The sequence below is a fragment of the Merops nubicus genome, unplaced genomic scaffold (genome assembly GCF_000691845.1).
Source record: "Merops nubicus isolate BGI_N331 unplaced genomic scaffold, ASM69184v1 scaffold10169, whole genome shotgun sequence".
In the NCBI taxonomy this organism is placed as follows: domain Eukaryota; kingdom Metazoa; phylum Chordata; class Aves; order Coraciiformes; family Meropidae; genus Merops; species Merops nubicus.
The window spans coordinates 1-22,024 of NW_008631655.1; the positions used below are offsets into that span (position 1 = coordinate 1).

Here is a 22,024-nt window from a genome sequence, read left to right on the forward strand (position 1 = left end):
CCCCTTCGAATCTAGTTTAAAGCCCTAATATCAAACCCAACGACCTCAGAAGAAAAAGCATTAGACAATTAAAAAATTGCTATGCGTTCCTATCCTATTTGTGGTATCAATATGAGTCAGGGTGTTAAACTTACATCGTTCAGGAAACTTTCCAGATGACAGGTTTCAAACTTTAGGCTTGCAAAAGTCATCGGATCAGTCATGTTACATAGCTGCTGCATTTGCTCAAAGTTATCTTGGGTTACATTACCTTCTGGCAAATCAAAGGCATTCATCAGAGTAAGAATATTTCTGAAAAAGTGAAACACAGGTCATTTGAAATTATTTATTTGTAAGCTTCCTCAGGATTCATTTTCATCATCAAGCAAGTTATTAAGAGCATGATGTCTTTTATGAAGATACAAAAGAAGCAGTGTTTCTGTTGCTCAAGATCAGATTTTGAAATTGGGAAGTCCAGCAGTTTTGTGCATGTGAAATTCTTTCTTTCCTCTTCCAAGGTGATTCCGATACTGTCTTTCATGGCTCAGATGGCAGCTAAATGGATGGGCACTCAAGGGACTTGTGCAGAAGTTAGACACCCATCTTTGCACTGCAGACTGGGCATGAGTTCCCAGACTGAGCAGGTGTTGTGGAGGAGCTTGACTGGAACCTGCAGTGTTTGGCAGCCCCAGAAAGAAGAGGGTCTGAATTAAGCTGGTGAAAGGATGTACCTCTGATGAGTCCTGAGCAGTTCAGCTCTTCAGGAGGTAACCGAACTACAGAGCTGACACAGGGACAAGGCTACATTACATCCATGCCATACGTCAGCTCAGCAGGCATCAATTATTGTGATTTTTTTTTTTTTTTTCCCAGTTTCTAGACAATTTTCCGTTGGCTGGAAGAGCTTCATCTAATGACTTGAGATGGGAAGAATTTCATTAATTAACTTGGGTAGTCTCCCAGTATACAGAGTCACCAGCAGCACCTGAAGTGCCTACACTGTGATCCAGCTGCAGACAGGCCTCTTCAGGACTGTCAGAACTGCCTGGTCATGGGGAGCTCTCTGAAAATGGGACTGTGCTTTCAGTGGCTCATTGCACAACTGCACAGTTTGGCCACTATGTCAGGAGGTCTGTGGGGATTTGACATCAGGCATAGTAGAAATAGCAGCAGCATAGTATCCTTTGTTTGTTAGTTTTTGAATTTTTTCCAGTTTTTCACAGAACCAGTTTTATTGAAACTTGCCTTATCCATTTAAATAGATACATTCCTTCAGAATGTTTTATATGCATTGTTACAATTGATTAATTTTTCACATTTGCCTCTAAAACTATAGACATTCTAGCATGTTTTAGTGAAATAATGTATCAATAACTGAATCTACCTTTATGTAAATAGAAATTGTTATGTAACCTGCAGTTATATTTGAAATAACCATTTCAAAAACCACAATAAAATATGCAAGATCCTCTTTTTCCCTTGTATCTGTAAATCAACTAATATGGGAATAATATAAAATATGGATGCTTACACAACATCTGTCTAAGAAATAAGGTTGCTCAAATAATTATCACTCCCTATGGGGCTGATACCACATGATTTAAATTTTTTGAAGTAATGAGTGGTCTGGTAGAATGTGCGTTAGGTGCTGCAATTGCTCAGAGCTAATAAATCCATTATCACCAGGCTAGCAGAGCTGTCTTAGCCAAACAAACACCTCTGTATTCTGGGTTGTTTTTTTTTTCTTCATAACTTACTTGTCAAAACAGTCATCATATCTTTCTGTGGCTCTGAATCCAATGATGGAGTATATGACAGTTGCTGCATAGATGGATGTGAAACCATTGATCACTGAGATAATCAGGGCATCTTTCTCACAGTTATTGCTGCAATTCAAAAAGATTAAAAAAGTGAATTTTAAACACATTTCCAAAGTTCTAAGTCGTTCCCATGTCTGGCTCATGGCAAGTAACACATGAAGGGCAAAAAGTGCATCTCCTTTTCAAGCCTGTCATGCACGTGTGCAGACACACCTTGGCGTAAGCTGTTTCTTAGCTGCTGGGGTGTTCTGCTGCCAAGTGAATGGTTTGGGGTTGAGTCTGAGCATTCAGAAGGGGGAACTCTCCAAAAGTTTCCATAGCACTTTGCTACAGTGAAGTTGCAGCAGCCAAGAACCCTGGAGAAAAGTTTTGTTCAATTGTGGAGAGAAGATGGTTCAAAATGTCCTCAAGTTTTGGAAATAGAGTGGAATGGTACACTGATAAGGTCGGACAGACAAGCTATTACATTGTGAAAACTGAACGGCTTTCTAAAGACTTCTCTGCTGTGGGCACTTGCCAGCATATCCGTGCTAAGATGAAAAAAAATGCAGGGCCAGGAGGAGACTGTCATCTGAGAGACAAGATAAAGAATCAATACTAAATTAGTTAATGGTTTTATGAGAAGGTTGTAAAGCTCTAGATATTATGTTTACCTTGGGCAAGAGAGCACTATCAAGATTAACTTGATGTTGTCATATTTAATTTTATGATCACCTTCAAGAGAGGAAAGCCAAGCCTGTCCAGCCAAGACATGTCACATTGTGGTCTTTCCTCATTTATGGTATTGCAAACACGTCACTAGTGGGCAGAAAGTATTGAACTGAAATTCTTTGCTGTGCTCTCATGTAATTTTTTTTCACTGTAGCATGAGGTTCTAAATGATAGACTTGATAAAAAAATTTCTTTCCTTCAGAGAAAGTGAGATGCTCAAGCTCCTCTTTGTTATGAATGAGTAAGTCCCTGATAGCATTGCAACCTCACAGTATTTCCTGATATTTTTGTACTCCCAAACCATCTGGGAGGAGGATACACCTGGTCCAGCTGTTGCTGGATGCAGGTGGCCCAGCACCACAGTGTAACACTATGGTATTTGCATGTTTTTTTTCTTATCTCTCTGTGAGAATTTCATTGCTTTCTACAGTTTCCTCCTTAAGTCATGAATGATTGAGAGTTAAAGGAACATGGCCTGGAGCCACAGTCCCGTGTGTTGGACAAGCAGGAGAACCCTTCTCTTTTGGAAAGATGCAGGACATTCACAACCCTGCTACTCATGGTTGTGGGAATATTGACTTGGACCCCAAATGAGGCTTGTCACCTTGTACTAAGACTCACAGGCACCAAAAATTCCAGATGAACTTCTGGAAAAAAACATCTGAAATTGAGAGTGGTGGCAGGGGAATTACATCAGTGACTGAAATGCTGGTGTGGTGTCATCAAACTTGAGCCAAAACTGAAACACATATGTGATCAAAACAGATAACCAAAACTGAATTTGGAGACATTTATCAAAAATACTAGTTTTCAGAGAACAGTGCTGAAGGGATGGACAGCACCAAGAGGCACTGGTGGTTGCTCCAGTATTTGGAGAGGGTGAGTGTTGTAATTGGCTGACCGGGTCATTCCCTGAGAGATTGCACTTTTTACTCCATATCTTCCCTGGCCCCATTGTATATATAGAAAGGAAGGAATGGAATTTGAATTTCAAAACTCGTAGATGTATCTTCTGATCTCTAAACTAAACATTTAGACTGTGGTCTGTAAATTGCTTTGAAATGTGTGTACCATTACTCAGCTCTGGCAGCATGGAGACAACGGGCAACACCGTGCACTGAGCACTCCTGCAAAGGAAGCTCCTGCTCATCAGCTGGCGGTGGCCAGACAGGCTCCTTCTTTCTAATTTGCATCATGACAACTTTCTGTAGGAAGTCAGTCAGCACTTGGACCTGAAATCTTGGCTCAAAAGAGCTAGGATGTGCCTTACCTGTTTGAGGGGGTGATGTCCAGGTCCCAAGTAGTTACCATATAATGATAGGGCAGAATTGGACACGTTTCTTTTGAAAGTATGAAATATTCATATAAAATTTGGCTTTTGTCTGGCTACTTACTGAATAGAGTTGTAACTGGAGAATGAAATGAGGCCTCCAAAGGCCAGGGAGAAAGAGTAAAACACTTGAGCACCTGCATCCAGCCACGTCACTGGGTTAGCCAGCTCAGTAACCTGAAGGCATCAGACACAGCTTTAGGCATACACAACATTGCTAGGTAGGCTGAATTTAAAATGACAATTAAAACAAGAACTTTAACCCTGTAGAACTCACCATTTTTGAAGAATGATAACAAATAGGTCAATACTTTTGTCAAACTTTTTTTTTTTTTTTTTTTAAAAAAAAAGAAAACCTGTGTATAGGTCTTCTACAAGTATTTTGAAAATTGATAAACAAATTATTTTCCATAGCTGACATCTGCCATGCCTGTTTCCAGAAAAGGTGTTTATTATTTAGCACTATATTATTTAGCACTAAGAATGTGTGTGCAAAGGTCTTCTCATGGAACACAAAACTCCTTTTGATTTTTTTGATAACTGCTGTATACTTAAGCCATTCTCTTCAGTCTTTTGTCCATACTGTTTAGATGAGTTCTACTCCCAATTGGACAATTTGTTCTTTAAAGTTAGGATTGTCATTAGCTAGAACACAGGAAAAGAAAGCAATCCCACTTATGGCATCCCCATTGCATTGCTCTGTGATGATGTTTCCATTTTTTAAAACAGATTTTGATGGGAAGTGGGAAGAGAGAGAGAGAGAGAGAGAATGTGTGTGTGTGCATGTACACCTCACGTCCTATGCAAAAGATTGACCTCCCAGAAACAACATTTTAAAGGTATTTGAGGGAAAGAAAAGCACAGAGAGGACTAACTTTCAATCAGTTGTTAATTACAGAGAGAACTGCATCGTGTTTCACTAAGGGACGAACTTGCAGTGACTTACATTAGGGGTGAAGAGATACACAATTCCACTGGTTGATCCTTTCAGTGTCAGACCCCGGATTAGGAAAATGGTGAGCACAAGGTATGGAAGAGTTGATGTTATGTACACAGCCTGCACAAGAAGCATGTATGTAAAACACTTAAAATAGAACACTTGAATTAAAATAGCACTGCAGGGATTAAAAGTGTGGAATAAACAATACTCTGACTAACAATGATTGCAAGTTTCAAGCACATCACAACGTTCTGCAGAAAACTATGTTAAAGAGAAGCAGTATGTGCAGTACATTTTGATAAGAGAAATTTTTGTAGTTATAGTGCTCTATTTAAGACAAGTTGTCATTGCTGAAATTCAACTCGGATCACTCAGAAGTAGCATAAAAAACGATCTATACCCTGAGATCAGGTTGAAGCTGCTGATGTAAGGATGGACTCTTAGGGCTTCGCTGGGCAGCAGAACATTTGCCACTCTTTTAGAAAGATAATATTAAGGACTAGCAGAAACTCAAATAAGTCTGTACATGTACATTCTGAAGAGAGTGGCCATAGCAAAAAGACAGAGTCCTTCCATCCTGCATTAAAGGTTAATATTAATGTTAAGGTGGTAATAAAGAATGTTGTACAAGGACCTATCAGGAGATGGAAGCGAAATTGATCACAAAAATCTCCACACAAATCAAATCAACTTTCATTTCATTCAGCTCCCTTCTTCAAAATGCAGCCTCAGTGATGACATATGAAGTTTTACTCAATAAATAGGCAGTTGCTACAGTATAATTAAGTCTGTATGAATAGGGAATCACAACAGTATAATTAATATCATCTAATAAAAAACCAAAATAGAGTACCTTTCCTGTTGTTTCGATGCCTCTGATTGTGCACACATACAATACTCCCCATGCACATGTTAAACATAAAAAAAGCCACCACTGTATAGTGCCTGAATCCTCAATGGAAGTGGAGGTGTTTAATGTTTCTCTGTAGAAGAAATAATCTACAGGAGAGCTCTTGGCACATTCTTCTATGTAATCTGTAACCACAAAATTGTTTTCATTCTGTGTGTCTTTTATTTACTTGAAAAAAAGGAAGTCAAATAATAAACACCAATTGTTCTAAATTATACCACCTAATGCCAATGAATCTGTTGCAAATATTGGGTTCTTAGAGGCTGGCTTAAGTAAAAACAAAGATTTAAAAGATAATTTTCTTAGCAGGGATTTTAATACAGGTGCTACCTTTTCTATTGTTTCAACCATGCAGCTAAAATCTTTGAAACTCAGCCAAAGACCGTTCTATATTTATATTTTTTCTTTTGTCCCACAAAAATGTGAAGTTAGAAGCTTCTTGTGTAAAGAAAGCATAGAGAGCATTTCTGAGCATAAATCTGTGTATTGCATGGAATATTTTTTTTTTGTTGGTAGAAGAAAAGCAGTTAGGGAGATATTTTTCAACAATTATACACTTCCTATCTCTTCTTAAAGAAAACCCAAAGAACTCTGTGCCTTCCACATGCACCCTGCTCACTCTTGTCTGGTGGAGCGTGGGCATCTGCCTGCAGCTTCTTGCAGCTGGCAGCTCTTACCCTCCCACATCTCCTTCAGATCAGCAGTGATTTGTCTTTCTGTTTTGTGGGGCATTGTTCAAGGTCTTGTCAGCTCGGGCTGGATTCTCAGCTCCGTGAAATTTGCTGACCTGTGCAGTACTCTGCCCTGGCCTGCCCCTCTGTGAGGCTTTTTATACTTACTCTGGGAGGGGAGGAGAAGAGCAAAGCTCTCCAAAGAACTGTTCACTGACCCAGCAGAAAAACCTGCTTCGTACAGTTTAATGCAGGGCTGACTACAGAAAACAAAGCTGCTGTCACCAAGCAGTCTCCATGGAGCTACAGACTGCTGTCATATTGAGAGATACAGGTGTGTCATATGGATCACACATCTCTTTTTTTATTATTATTTTTTTCCTTTTCCATATGCTAACAGAGGGCTGTTGGGGAAGAGATGGATGAAACACATTGTCTAAATTTGGAAAGTGTTAATGTATATGGTAGACTTGCACTTTGTGATTATTCTGTATGGGACTACATCTGTCACAATCAGCTCTGAAGTTTCATATAAACAGCCAAAGTTTGGCTCAAAGATTAAGCACTGATCTCTTTCTACAGAACGTGAATTTTTACAAAACAAGTATTAAAATAGCACAATGTTCCTGACAAGACTGTCACGCCTTACTGTTGTTTTACAGAAAGAGGCTCACTGCCTGGGCTAATTGCTAGAAACAGAAAAATGTGCTTCACAACAAAATACAATATTTCATAAAATATACCTGTTCTGTTCTCATTGAGGGGACAGCTACTCCAGGGCAGGGGCTCTTGGAAGGAGTTGAAGAAATACCACATCACCCAGGCAATAATAGTATTGTAATATAAACCCACCAGGAAGGATACAAACATTGCTGCTATGCCTGAAAAAAAATAAAATCAGAAAGCAATGTAAATTTCCATACTTTAGACTTCAAAACATATCAAAATATAAGGTATGAACCTCAACCTTTCCTCACTCTCCTCTTCCCCCTAATTTCATGGTTTATAGTCTTTTCCTTCTCCTGTCTTTATTTTAGATGTAAGTTTAATCACTGAATTCATTATCTAAAGGTTGGACAGGTGAGTCCTACATAGTCATACAGCCTAAAACTAGTCTGGGACTGAGGCTATCACCCACTCAGGAGCCAACATTATGGGTGAACTAACTCCATACACACACTACATAATCCTGTTCACCATCTCACCTGCTGACATCTAGGGAATTTGGGATGTTTGGTGTATGTGAAGCTCAACTGACTTGGGCTTTTGCCCAAATGAGTCACAGGTTGTTTTCCCCTTCCACGATGTCACTGTAGAGGTCAGCAGTTGTATGTGGCTAGTCTTTATTTTATAGGATGGATAGCTGCCAGGAGGCACAGTCTATAAAAAGGTGCAGGATTCAAGCTGGTACCTCCCCTTTCTCACTTGCTCTCCAGTAATCAACCTCTGGTGACTTCTCTAGTATCCGTAAATGCTAATGATTAGCTCCTGAGGACTCTTATACATTCTGAAGAAGTTTGAAAAATTCCAGATGCAATGAACAAATATCTTTTGTAACTGATTTACAGATGCAGTGGATGACAACAACAGTCCTAACTGGCTGTGTTCCTTCCCTTTCAAGTGTATGGTAATCACAGGATCACAGAAGAGCTGAGGTGGGGAAGTAGAGGTCATCTTGTGCAATCCCCTGCTCAAGCAGGGTCAACTACAGCCAGTTGTCCAGGACCATGCCAAGGCAGATTTTTAATATCTCTAAGGATAGAGATTCCACAACCTCTCTGGGCAATCTGTGCCAGTACTTGGTCACTCTCCTAGTCTTCTCCTAGTCTTTCCTGCTGTTAAGGTGGCACCTCCTGTGTTGCCTGTGTAATGAGGTATCTGTGGAGTTTTTAACGCAATGTTTTAGCATGCTGCTTTTACGACATTGTCAAACAGAGTGTTTGAATACTCAGAAGTCTAATACAGATAGGAAGAAGTCTTTTCTGTGAAATAAGGTCTCCATGGCTTTTAGTGTGGTACCTCTCTCATATGTAAGAAAGTAACATTACACAGAGCTGGAGTCTGGTAGACCAGCTTAGAGAAAGATTCAACTATTATTTATTCACAGAAACAGTCAGAACAGCCAGTTTCAATAAGGAGGATATATTTGAAGCTCTACATTTGTCTTAAATTAAAGTTTTAACGGGATATATAGTACCTGAAAATGTAGACACAAAGCTGTCATAGTGCCTTACCATGATTAGCACAACCTATCAACACAGAGTTAGTGAGAAGGGAAAAGGAATAGATCTTGGAATTTCTCATGGCACACCAGAATAAAATCCTCAAGCTCTGCTCTTAAGATTATCAGTTCAGAGAGTTGTGCTTTCTCAGGTGGCTTTTTGTATCCTCTTTGGACTTACCGACCCCTTTCAGGGTAGGGTGGATAGAACTCCAAACACCCACGCTGCCTTTCCTCAGCCTTTGACCAATGGCAAACTCAAGATGAAGCAGAGGGATACCCTCCAAGACTAGCAAAATCAGGAAAGGGATCATGAAGGCTCCTGAAATGGATAAGAAAAAAAAAAAAAAAGTTTCCTATCAGTGAAGCACTACAGTAAAGCACAAACTTCAGTTCTGAAGGCTTCTGAAACAGTAAGCAAACTGTAAGCAGACTTATGGAAACTCTTCTCCAGTTTCTGAGCAATACTTTTGCTTGATTTCCAATGCAGGGGACTTCATTAAATATGTGGTCTCAGGTAGGAATTCTTATTCTTCCTAAGTGGCAAACATAAACACAAATTATAGACTCCCCAGGTTAAACTTTGAAGGAGCCACCTTTGGATTGCAAGTGGAAGAAAGGAAGTTACTTTCCTGGAGTGACTTCCTTTTATTTTTTTTCCCCTGCAAAAAATTATGGTTTTATAATGATGAATCATGCCAGTTATATGAAGTAGATGAATGAACTAAAAAAGATGCCTCAAAAGATTAGGCAGCAATCTGGGGCTGTCTACATAAAATAACCAATAACTTCTTGCCAACTGTGCTCAACAGCTTTTATATTTTAGTAGAAGATGTCTGAAGTTCAGGGTTCGAACCCTGTTGATTATGACAATGCTGGTTAGTATAGGAAGAGTTTCTAAAATTAATTTTTACTGAATAAAGTGTACCTCTGACATGGAAATAACATATGACACTACCATGGAGTATCAAAGTGCATAGTCAAATGCTTGAAAATTGCTACTTACTAGAATTACTGTTACCTGTCATTACAGAAAGTCTTTAAATTAACTTCTTATATCATAAGCAGTAAAAAACCTCAGTGCATGAAAAAAATAATGCAAAACAATATGTGAACAGTTCAGGTTTGGGTATTTGCTGACTGTTTCCTCATGTATGAAATGAAAAGCAGATAACAGTGAAAGGAAATTTGAAGAATGGAGACTACAGTTTTGAATTCAAGGCAGTTGGATGCTTTTCAGAAGAGCTGCACTGCATGCTTTGCTACATGAGGTAGCTTCTTGACATTGTTGACACCAGTTTTGGAAATTATCATTACTGGAAATTCATCATTTTCTGTGGACTTCAATGAAGTCTGCTGAAAACAATATTGTTGTATTGAGTGGCCACTATTCTAATGAAATTGCTTTCCACTCCTATGGAATTCAGGTAGTGCTAGTTACACGCCTGTCTTTCATAGGCTTTTTAAAGATGTACTAATCAAAATCCATAGCTTTGAATACAGAAAATGCCAATCAAAATGCTGAGCACTTTCAAAATGCACATGCCACTCATCAAGTTGAACGATCTGATGCACCAGCAGATATATTTTTTCTTAAAGCTGGTTTCCAAAGGTAACTATATAGACATGATACTCTCAGACTTCAGTAAAACATGACATTTAGTAACACAAAAAGGTCTTAGTAAAAATGTAACAGTTTTCAAAACCACTGTAGCTCATCTTGTATGCATGAAAAACTACCACTCTAACAACAGAGACTTGTTATTAATTGTTATTTGTAAGAAGTTTGCTAAACTTCCAACTCTGCTGACTCTTCCCTCCTTTTTTTCTATGTCAGTCTGTCACTTTGGGAAATGGATAATATGGATGTCATCAACAAAGAGGACAGTATCTCATTTGTTTTCTTCCCCACTTCTCACATCTCAGCTATATTCCTTTTTCCAGAGACGGTGTAGTCCTTGAAAGAACAAAAGCCTGGCAATAGTGAGGAGCAGCTACCTGTTAGACCAAGGAGCCTCAAGCTGGTGCTCTCTTACCTTGGAGAAAAGTAGCTATTTTGTAAAGCCAGAAAGGAATGGAGGAATGGTGATCCTAGTTTTGAGGAAACTGAACTCCTCTAGTTGTAAATTCAAACCTTAGTACTATGATCTTACCTTAGTTATCATTACAAATGGCATCAATGCTACAGCAATCGCTTCCTAGCCTGTTTCTTTCTGAATATGTATTTTCATGTCACAAACACATGAAACATATAGGACATATTTCAGTTTTAGAGGGAGTAGGATCATTTTCAAAGTAAGGTTCTTCCCCTCTGTTTTCCCACCACTCCAGGGACTTCTACAAAATTACTGTCAGCAGGAGCTGCTGATGTCAGATGTAACCAGGCCGCTCTCTTTCCATGCCTTGTTGACTGGCTGCTGAAAGGCAACTGTCCCAGACATGGTGATGTACTCTTCAGCTGCCTGTGCCCTGGCGTCACTGGTGATGCAAAACTCTTACCCAATGCTGGCAGAGGTTCTGGGTTTCACTGAAATTGTGTCAGATTCCACAACTTCAAGGATCTGACTCCTTCTGTCCTTTCAGACTGTTTGTGGCATTTCTAAAGGTTTGTTCCATTTTGTCTGTATGGAGTTGCTTAGTTGTGCTGGAACATGCACTGCCATGCACATAAGGGCCCCTCTGCATCTGGTTAGACATGCAGTGCATGAAAATTTGAATTCAAAGAGTTTGTTCTCTGCTAATATCCCACCCTATTTCTGTAAATAACAATTCTCTCAACTGTTTTGTTCTTCCTTTCATAGAAAACAGGATTGTTGCAGCGTATGTGCTGAGTGCCCCCTCACTGTCGAGATCTATCCCCCTACATCCCAATGGATTCCTTCCTACATGGGAGAGTCAGTGAAACAACCTCCACGCACAGAGCCTCTGGCCTTTCACCCCAGCCAAGTTACTTATCAATGAATGGAGCTGCAAATAGAAATACATTGTGTGTTCCAACCACATGTAAGGCCATGAGCACTGTATCAACCTCATGGGATTTCCTGAGGTCTCAAGGTACTTTCAGAGGTACCTTTGTTAAGATGTCATAAAAGAAGTCTTTAAGCATGACACATCTTTTATAGAGCAGTCAGATAAAGGGATTCCATGACCTTCCTTGCATAGCCACAGAAAGGGGAAAGGCTGCCCTTTGTGGAGCCATGAAAAGGTGTGCTGTCCAGCTGGATGCTCACAGCTCCTCAGCTTCTTCGCTATGTGTGGAATCACCACAACATAAATTTCAGATTTTGGATGGACATGGATGAAGAAGGTGGGTCTCTGTTGACCCCTGTTGTTACCACAGGCACACCACGTGTACACCGATTCTGTGCAGTGCAGAATACACAGCCTTACACAAACAGATGCAACTAAGACTTTTCTAGCTTGAACGGCTAACCATGTACAGTAGGGTAGCTCTGATGAGTTAAAAATGCAAAGTGTGCCATGTCAGAACTGGACAAATAGGTAAAACCACCTATATTTAGCTGTAGAAATATTCATATATTTCCAAGAGAAGTGAGACGGCAGTTCTCAATCATGTACACTGCTCTTTTCTCTTTCTTGGGTTCTTCTCTTTCCAGGGTTCAATTCTAACAGCCAGCTCAGAGACCCAACTCTGCTGCATTTTCCATTTCTCTCAATTTCCCCCCAACCTTTCAGAAAGAAGCTATAATGGAAAAATAAGTGATAATGGCTCTACAAGGCTGCTAGACGGGACATAAAGAAAACCCCAATGCTTTTTAAGCTGTCATACTTTTATGAACCTAACAAATAAACTAATGATCTGAAAGTAACTGCTGCATGGATGTATATAAACAATGAGTAATCCTGCAGTCTGAAAGCCTCACAGCTGAGATACCAGATTCTCATCTTGTTGCAGTACTGTATTTCAGGACACACAATATTTGGTTTGAACATCTGTGTAGCTATTACTCTCTCTTTAATCTAAGTTTCTGATGTGAAATTGAAAAAAAATTATTATTGCTTTCACATAATTCCTCATAAAGGGAAGAGAGATGAGCTTCAGACAGAGAGGTTTTTTTCTATGCTATCATATTCTTAGACCTCAGCTGTAGTGAGGGCCACCAGTACCAGCGAGGAACTGCTGATGTCATTATTGTCACTTTGCTCAGCGTAGCATGCACAGAGATGTAGAAGTTGTCCCTCACACAGTGGCAAGGTTTACTGCAGGCATAAGCAAGCTGTAGACTTAATGACTTTTTATCAATGGTTTAAACATTAAATATACATCCTCTTTTTTGCAATACTCATCAAGGATGAAACAAAAATGTTTAACAGTTGATTAAATGACATGATGCTCAATAAAGATTAAATGAAACCTATGTGTAATGTCAGAGATAGCTATCAAATGAGAGGAAATTTCAATCTCATTAAGCTGGTGAAAGCACACTGAGGCAAACACTGGAGCTTTTACATTGTGTATATATTGAAATCCAGTTTGCCTGTGGTAATGATGGACTTTACAACTTCTAAGACATGACAAGGATAAAATGTTCTTTACTAAATTTTAGTAAAGAAGGAAGTAAACCGAACACTAACAAAACTAAGTAAATTATATAATTATTCTTTTTGTATATGTGGGTATCGCAGTGTTAAAGCACTATCCTAGTGTTGTGTTTAGGAAGAAACAGCCCCCAAATAATTCTAAATTTAAGTTCAAGTATCTGAAAATAAGAATTATCTATAAACTCAGTGTTCTGAAGTACCTTCACTACAGTCAATTTACAGTGAAAAAACCCACCTTCCTTCAAGTCCAAGTACTACAAGAGTAAATTTTATACTTCACAAAGGTCTGTTTATGTTTCATGAGGGATATGAAATGTGCAAACACTGATTCACAAAGTAGATGGACATCCAGCCTCATTTGAGAATGTTCTTGCTTAAATACTATCTATATCCTTGCTACCAGACCTCAGCCATGCTAAATGTCTCCAAATGTCTGTATAACTCATATTTCAAAAAGAAAGAAGTTAAGATAGCAAAACAAACCCTCAGATATTAGAAACCACTTTCATGAGGTAGTCTACACAACCTTGATTCTGCATGCACGTTATGAGGCAACCTCTAATTATGTGACCACCTAGGACTTATTCTCATCCCCTGCAGATACTTACTATGTGGCAAATAGTTGTAATTTTTTTTTTAATCTCTTAATGCACAGCCATAATCCACAACCATATCCAAAGTGAGCTTTAGGACTCTAAAGTAACCATGCCATGGACAGACTGAGGAACAGCATAATCCCCATCTCCATCTGTACCCAGGACTCAGTGAAGCGATATCTTGAAGACATGAAGTGTGAAGGCAGACACCATCCAGGGTAAAGGTTCTGGACAGACCAGGGGAAAACAGCTTCCTCAGTGCACTCATGAGCATGGTGGATGCTTTGTGTTAGTTAACTTGGAAGCAGGTGCATAACATTGCAGTTTTCTCCCACTCTGTTACAGAGGCACATCTGTGTTCCCTGAGTGGGCCACACAAATTCAAGGATGAATAAATCATCTTGGCCACCATGCTGAGTGTCATAGGCTAAGGAAAAATGTCCAAAATATCTAGTAAATAGATATTTCTAACCGGAGGTAGCTGAAGCCAGACCTAAGAGCATCTGTGCAAACAAAGCTGATGTGGAATGCTGCATCTATTGAGCATTCCCTGTGCTGTGAACATGCTGAATGGGAATTAGAGGGGCAGAAGCCAGAAAATCTCAGGCAAAAAAATGTATCAACACCAAAATATCTTCAGAAATAAGAACTTCAAGACCTGTTTTTACAATATGGATAGTCACATGTTCAAATTCAAAATCTTCCATCCAAAGAACAGCAGAAGTCATTTCTTTTTCTGCCTGAAGGGAAAAGTTAGAGACCAGGAACTGCAATGAGAGGATGGCAGTGGTAGCAGGAGTTGGATTTTGACCCACAAGAAAAGGCTGAGGTGCACTTCACAGCAAGAAAGGAGGAGGGATGGCACAAGACCTCTCCACCCTCACATGTGATGAAGTTAAGGAGTTCTGTCTAGGAGGCCACAGCAAGGCATTGCTGTTCACTCTTCTGTATTGGTATGAGTCCCAGCATTTGCAGAAGAATTGATAGAGAAAGTAGGAAGTCTGGCTACAGGGACACATTATCTGTACCATAGCTCTAAGCCCATAGCAAGCTGCATCATTTCTTTGCTATGTGATGCCTTTCAACTTCCACCTAAAACTTGAGAGAGTCACAGGGAAGCAAGAAGCCAGGACTAACTGTTGTTAGTGGTCCTGAGCAAGGACAAGACACAGGATTATGAGAAAGAAAAATAATTGGTGCCAAAGGATAAATTAAAATACAGTACTGATAGACACACACAAGTAATTCATAAATCTTCAATTATATAAGTCAGAAAAATCAGCCCTGAGAAACAGGGCATGTCCACTTTCTGTGACTAAGCAGAAGAACCTCAAAAGCCAAAGAATACCATGAATTTTGGAGATACCCATCCCCTTTTTCAAATTAAAATTGTCACATATGGAAAGGGGGTAGTGGTTTTTTTGTGTATGCGTGTCTTCTAGCTTTTTGTTACAACAGTTGGCTGTGCTACAAATGGCCTTCAGTAAATGTAAATGACCTTCCCTGTAAACTCTAAACACTAGCTCAAGTCAGGAGCCCATGCTAACATCCATGTTAACAGACCATGTCAGAAAAACCTTAATATTAAAAGCATCTCTTCTTGCAACTGAGTCATCTATTGTTAAAAGTCCCTGAGTTTGTACCAGCAGCTCCTCACAGAGCCCTCCCTGGTCCCTACTCTAACTAGGAAAAGCAATTTCTAATCATATCACTGGGTATATTTAATGAGAATTACTTTGAAACCAAGTTCTTTAAGCAAAAAATTTTCTTTCATGATCAGACATCACAAAGGAACAAACACTTTTTATACAAATCTCAGAGTAAAATGCAGCTAAGAAGTGGATAGTAGGCAGAAAAGACTGTCAGAAAATGAGAAGTTTATGCTGTCATATAATATTGAGTCAATGGTTCAGCTCAAGATCATCTTTGAAAACAAACAGTAAAAGAACAAATCAAAAATTTTAGTGTGTTCATTCAGTCCTAACCTGAACCCTATGGACTCACAGCAACTTATATGGTAAATAGCATATATTTTAAATTACTTAATAACAGCAATTGCTAAAAACATATTCTTAACATTAACTACTTTCACACCATTACTCCCATCATTAATTACACACACACTGACCCTACAGCCGATACACAGACCAGTACAAAACCAATGAAAACCCTATCATGAAAAGATTATTTTGGATTGTGAACAGAATTACCCTTCCAAGTAGTTTATTAATATTTTAAAATATACATTTTATATATATATGCATGTATGTAAAGTAACAGTTTTAGACTGAGAAAATATATGATGTATATGACAGTGCAAGACTGATTTGATCAATCCTGTGTCCTGAAATAAAAGCAGTCCCTTCCTTTTTTTCCATCACTAACATGACTTCAGAGGGTGTTCATAACCTGTGAAATAACCTCCTCCATTAGACAGTCTTCTAGACATGAACATCACACGTCTTACAGGAACTGACCAGTTCTAAACATATTTCATTTTTTGTTTCTCAAAGAGAGATTCAATACAGTTTATAGCCAAAGTTATTTAAGATATGCTAAAGACATACCTCCTCCATGGCTCTGACAGAGATAGGGAAACCGCCACACATTTCCTAAGCCCACACAAAACCCTACACACGTCAGCATATACTGAGCCTTGTTGTCCCATTTTGGTCTGGAGTCTGCCTCTTCTTTCTCAAGGACCTCCAGTTGTGCATGGGAAGGTATCCTGTCATCCAGGCCAGGATTGGGCAGCTGTAGCTTCACCATATTTTAAATCTCTGACTGGAAACACTGTCCCGGTGAGGAGGTGATGAAACAGGCAGCTAGTTAGAAATCTGTGCAAAAAGAGAACATCTGTTTGCTGTCTTCAGCTATATATAGTGAACCTTTGGCACTAAACTTGGAAGTGCAGGCCTGTGGTAAAAAGAAGCGTCAGCAAATCATTCAATTGACCAAGTCAGCTCTGACACTTATTAATGCTTTATCTGTCAAGGTTTTATGAACAGTCCGTTCATCTGGTGGAAGGCATTGATTTCAGCTAATGTAATTCAGCACATAATTTGGCTATAAACCGTAATCGCCTATAAGGTCATGAAACACCCCTTGCCACTTCCCTGTTTAAACTCACTAAAATACATATATAGCCCTAGCAAATACGGAGTAAAAAGATTCCACTGGCCTCCAGCTGAAAATAGAGGCTTCGTGCTCTTTTTTCTCAGGAAAACAAACTGCTTGTCAATCACCATCACATTCAGTTTCCTATAATGTATGCTTACAAAACTGTATGTTTTGTGATAATTACCAAAGCAAGTTCTTCCTTCTCTTCAGCAGGTCTTACTCTACTAGATGCTCTGACAAAAAGAGATGCAGAGTGAAAGGGTTTATAAAATCTGACCTTTAAAATCATAAGCATAATCTGCTTACCCTAATGCCTCTAATCACTATAGAACAAGGTCTGAAGAGCATAACAACTTGTAAAAGGGCTTGAAATCAAAGGTCCCTACAGTGGTCAAAAATAAAAACATGATGCTGGTTAACAAATATCACAGATATTACTCACATCCTCATTCTTTCAGTACCATCATAACAAGCCTGTTTAGTTTGTTCCTCAGCAGTATCAAAAGGTAAATACTTCCCACTGAAACCTATATATAAAATGTAACACAGTATATGTCGTAAGAAAGAATTTTGCCAGCTAAGTGCTACAGGCTCTTTGCATACAATGATACAGAGTGATCAAAACTAAGAACTAGAAGGGAGCCTGTAAGTCCAGCCCCTGCCGCAGAAGGCGAACACATCACAGCAGCCCTTTGCAACCTTACTGTATTGATTTCATTTGTTTCTTTGCTTATTTACTCCTTTCTAAAAGGCTGGTCTAGAATTTCAGTCCTGTTATGCCCCCAAAAGGCTGTTTGTTATATTTTGAATAGAAAAATTACAAAAAATGTCTTAATCTTTGACATGAACAGCAATATAGAGCAGCCTAGATGGATTTTCCCTGTGCCCTGCAATCAAGTATTAATATTTCACTAAACTGACTTCTCAGTCAATCAGCCCAGTGATAGCTGTTGCCTTTTTCATGACCCTGTCAGTTCTGTGGGTGCCCTGTCTCCTGATTAACCACTGGGTCAACACCTTTTTTCTCCTTTGGCAGTTGCAGCTCAGGATTTCCTAGCTTGCAGCAGAACTCCTTTTTCTACATTGCCAAAAACACATTTTAAATTTTACCCGGTTTCTGCTACTCCCGTACGTTGAGCTACCAGTTCTTCCTGAATTATACATTTTCAGCATTTACAATACTTCTGAAACTGTTGTGGTGAGCAGAGCACACCCTAGGCAGGGATCGGCGTGCGGAAGATCTGGCGATGTAACGGAAAGCTCAGACCGCCCACGAGGGGCCTTGTGGGTGTGGCTTGTGGGAGATAAGCAATTGCAGCGCCATTTGCAGCATCCTTCACATTGAAGCCAGTGTCTGTGATGGTACCCAACGGCAGAGGTTGGGTGGCAGCTATCCCGGGGATCGGGTGTTGGTAACGACATGAAACGGTATCATGAGGATTTAACTGACATGATACTGTCTTTAGTTATTAGTGGAAGGATGACAAAAGACTGGTCCTGAACTAATTGAGGAACTGTATTAGTAACTTCCCCCTGAAACACTATTTCTGCTTTTCAGGACAACTTACCACCATCATGAGATCTTTACCTAGTTCCTTGTTCACATTATATCCCCTGTTTAGCTCAGCTAATATCTCCTGTTGTGGTCAAGTGGCAACAGGTCTACTGAAGTCCAAAAAGACTACATTTACTTGTCTAGAAAAATCAGTTTTAACTTATAAGCTGCAATAGAGAACTTTCAAATTTCACCTCTTCAAATTCCAATTTCACAGAAAGTGTGCAAGAAACTGTATGGTCCATCCAGCAGCTCACAACTCATCTGGGTTATTCTGCTTCCTGAATCATTGGAAGATAATCTTAGTATTCATGCTGCAGGGAATATGAGGCAGTAATAAAAAGCAGAGAGAAGACAAATAGGAAATGCCAAAATCCTCACCATAATGTTTCTTACATTCTTTGACTTGTAGGCTTTAGTTCTAAATCTTTGCAAGGTCCTCTGTAGAACCTCTTTGGATAACAGAATCAGATCATGGCTGCATGCTGTCCACACAACATATTTTACAGCTACAGTCTAATGGTTCTTTGTAATCAGAAATCTTTGACAATCAAGATTCTGTACAGAAATTATTAAACAAAAAAGTAACATGTTTCTCTTGAAGCATAGTGCAAGTGGACATGGAAGGAAGGAATGTAGCTTCCTTTGGATATCAAATTATATGGGGACAAATTGAGATAAAATAAATTCACACTTGTGTTAGGATGACCTGAAAATTTCTCTCCGTGAAGTTTCATATGCAAGCAGTTTCCATCAGGATCCAAAAATACGTTCTACACTGCTTTCTGCTGTATACATCCAAAATGTCTTTCCAGATGAGTTTATCTTACCTTGGTAATGCCAGGTTCCAAGGGTTGTTAGTGATCTGTCAGTTGTTAAACATTTGCAGAAGCAAATATGATTGTATAGCATCTAGCTCAAATTCCTTCATCAGTGTAATTGCATGGCTAATAATCTTGGAAGGCATAGAAGCATTTTCTGAAGCTTCTCTGGTAGCAATGACAGCAGCTTGAACATGACCTGCAGTTGCTCAGATAGGTTGTCTATATTGCCACCCTGTGGATCCAAATTAAAAAGCTGGGGCTGCTCTGTGGGAGTCACAGTCACTTGCTTATTCGAGAGAGACCTTTCCTTTGGTCTAAGGTAAGCTACTTCAAGTAACACAAGGCTCAGGTTGATATTAGTTAGATATGTAGTAGGATTAATCCTATCAGGATTAACCACATTATTTTCTGAATTCTTTTAGTACTATAGCAGATACTGGTGTGTAATCTCTTACTCTAGTGATTCTATAGGAATATCTCACCAACTTTAATCATATTTTCATTTCAGTCATCTTCTACTTCATAGTCGAAGCAACGTATACAGCAATCGATTGCAACTGCTCTTGGTTGTGTGATAAGCCTAAAACAGGAAAATATGGAAATGTATATTATAGTGCTAATTATACAACCGAATTCCTAAAGCACAGTATTCTCATTGGGAAGCATAAAGTGGTAAAGATGTAATGAAAATGAAAAAGAAGAAGAAAATTCAGAGGTTAAGCAAAATAGTCTGTGATTGTCTGTCCCTGGCAAAATCTGCTTGGATGATCTATTAATATATGTGGAGAAAACACTAAATCCTTTTGTGAGCTGCCAATGGGTAAAATAAGCTATGTCAGGATAGAGCACTGAACCCCAGGTTCAGGAGGAAACTCAAAATTCACAGCCTAGGGGACACTAATGATCATATTAGAAGAGGAGATACACGGGCAAAATGTTTCAGAGTTGCTTAGCTTTAACGCTAATAATCAACAGCAGGTGGTTATGGAGTTTACCTTGTCAAGAGCTGTTCTGCAGATCTTTAACTTGATCTAAGTTTTATGCTCTGTTGTTCTCAAACTGTACCTGATAAGTAACCAAAAGACACATCTCCTCAGCAGTGATTTGATTTCCCATGTGTGTGCTTCAAGGCTGCTGCCATCAGCTCAGAGCAGTTCGAGCAGCCATACCTTGAAGGCTTTGAAGAAGTCCCACAAGCTTTGGAGGCTAAATCTCCAAACAGTTTACATGTGATTGCAAACTTTTCCAGATGGGAAAGAAGTCCTTTTGTGCCAGCAAGTACTGCATAGAAGAAACAGGACAGCACAGAGCTGTTGAATCTGTCTTGGGCTATTGGGAACAAAACAGAGGTAGGGTGTCATATACAATGACTTCCAGTAGCATCCCATTCTGGAGTGGTTTTACAATGTCACAGTTTCCTTCAGCAATCTGACATGCCTAGAAATTGCCAGTCCATGTTTATTGTGGAAGTAGCAGTGTCCTTAGCCACAGAAGAATTAAAGGTAACAAGCCATCGTATCTTTTGTAGTTCATCCAGAACTGAGCTGACACTGATGCCCATGTGGCACTTTTCTCCTTTTTATCTTCCAGAAATACACATGAACTTTATTTTTACATATACTGGTAGTTTACATACTACTTACTTCAGCTTTGTATATAAGTATTTCACTGAAGTAACATTAGCTTCAGCAGCATCATCCTTCTTTGTTTTGTTCTCCTTGCTAACATCAGGGAGGAAAGTGCGCTGTCCTTAATATTGTAGTGCATACATTCAGGAGATCCCCAAAATATTGCTTTAATCTTTGAAGAATACATTTCCTCTTTGGAATCACTTTAGGGGGAAATACAGGTAGGGTGCATAGGTGTAGAAATGCTTCTGTGGACAGCACCAAATTACCTGATCTCATGATGGCCAGTGTTGACCTATATTTCTTAGCCAGTGGAGTGCTATTGCTTGGATCTCTTATGGCAGGCAGCAGAACATGTTGACAGCTGTAGGTCGTTGCTTGCCATTTTCATCAAGCAATTAACGGTGTTCTTAAATCAAGGTTCTAGCTGTTTTCTTTTTCCTGTGCTGTAGAATACAAGGAGATGCTAGCAAGTTGCTAAACTACATCCACTGCCTGCCACCTCTGCACAGAATCTACCACAATACCCACTTTGGTGGAGGCAACCTCATTCTGTCTTGGTGACTGAACACTAAGGTTTTTTGCATCTTTCTTCACCCAGTTGTGTTTGGACCAGAGAGTTCTGACCGTGTAGCATCGGAGACACGCTCCAGAGGAGCTCACGGGAGCAGAAGGTGCGGTGGAGGCTGCTGGCTAGAAGAGCCATTAGCCACAAGGGGGAGGCAGCATTTAATAATGAGAAGTACCAGCCACTGCAGCTGAGGATTTCGTCCCCATTGTGCAAGTCAAGTTTAGAAGTGAGGAGTCTCAGAAATACAAACCCACAGGAGCTGTTGTAAAGAGAAAGGTGAGGAGGCATTCTTCCATCAGCTGAACGGCTCAGCCTGGGATCAGCCTGGAGCACAGGGCTGGCAGGAGTGCACAACAGCAAAAGGCCATCTCAGCACGTCCCACAATCCCCTGTGTTCTCCAAACTCATCCACAGACTCTTTGTTTCCAGAGGTACCATTTACTTTCAGTTGTTTGGTTGATTCCATTAGTATCATACACAGTAGCAGGCACCTTCAAGGCTATTTTACAGGTATTGTAGAATCGTAGCATGGTTTAAGTTGCAGGGGCCCTTTAAAGGTCTTTTAGTCCAACCTCCCTTCAATGA

The 22,024-nt window shown here is 39.6% G+C and overlaps 1 protein-coding gene across 1 annotated transcript; it reads right to left on the minus strand.

Moving 5' to 3' along the window:
* Positions 1–134: 134 nt before the first annotated feature.
* Positions 135–16,577, minus strand: SLC6A19 (solute carrier family 6 (neutral amino acid transporter), member 19; the record flags this gene model as incomplete). Its single annotated transcript, XM_008947648.1, has 8 exons — positions 16,309–16,577; positions 8,764–8,904; positions 7,105–7,242; positions 5,634–5,815; positions 4,787–4,897; positions 3,905–4,017; positions 1,737–1,865; positions 135–291 (listed from the first exon to the last, which is right to left on the minus strand). Coding segments are annotated over exons 1-8 (1,173 nt in total), but the record flags the coding sequence as incomplete, so codon positions are not given.
* Between the last annotated feature and the right edge of the window lie 5,447 nt (positions 16,578–22,024).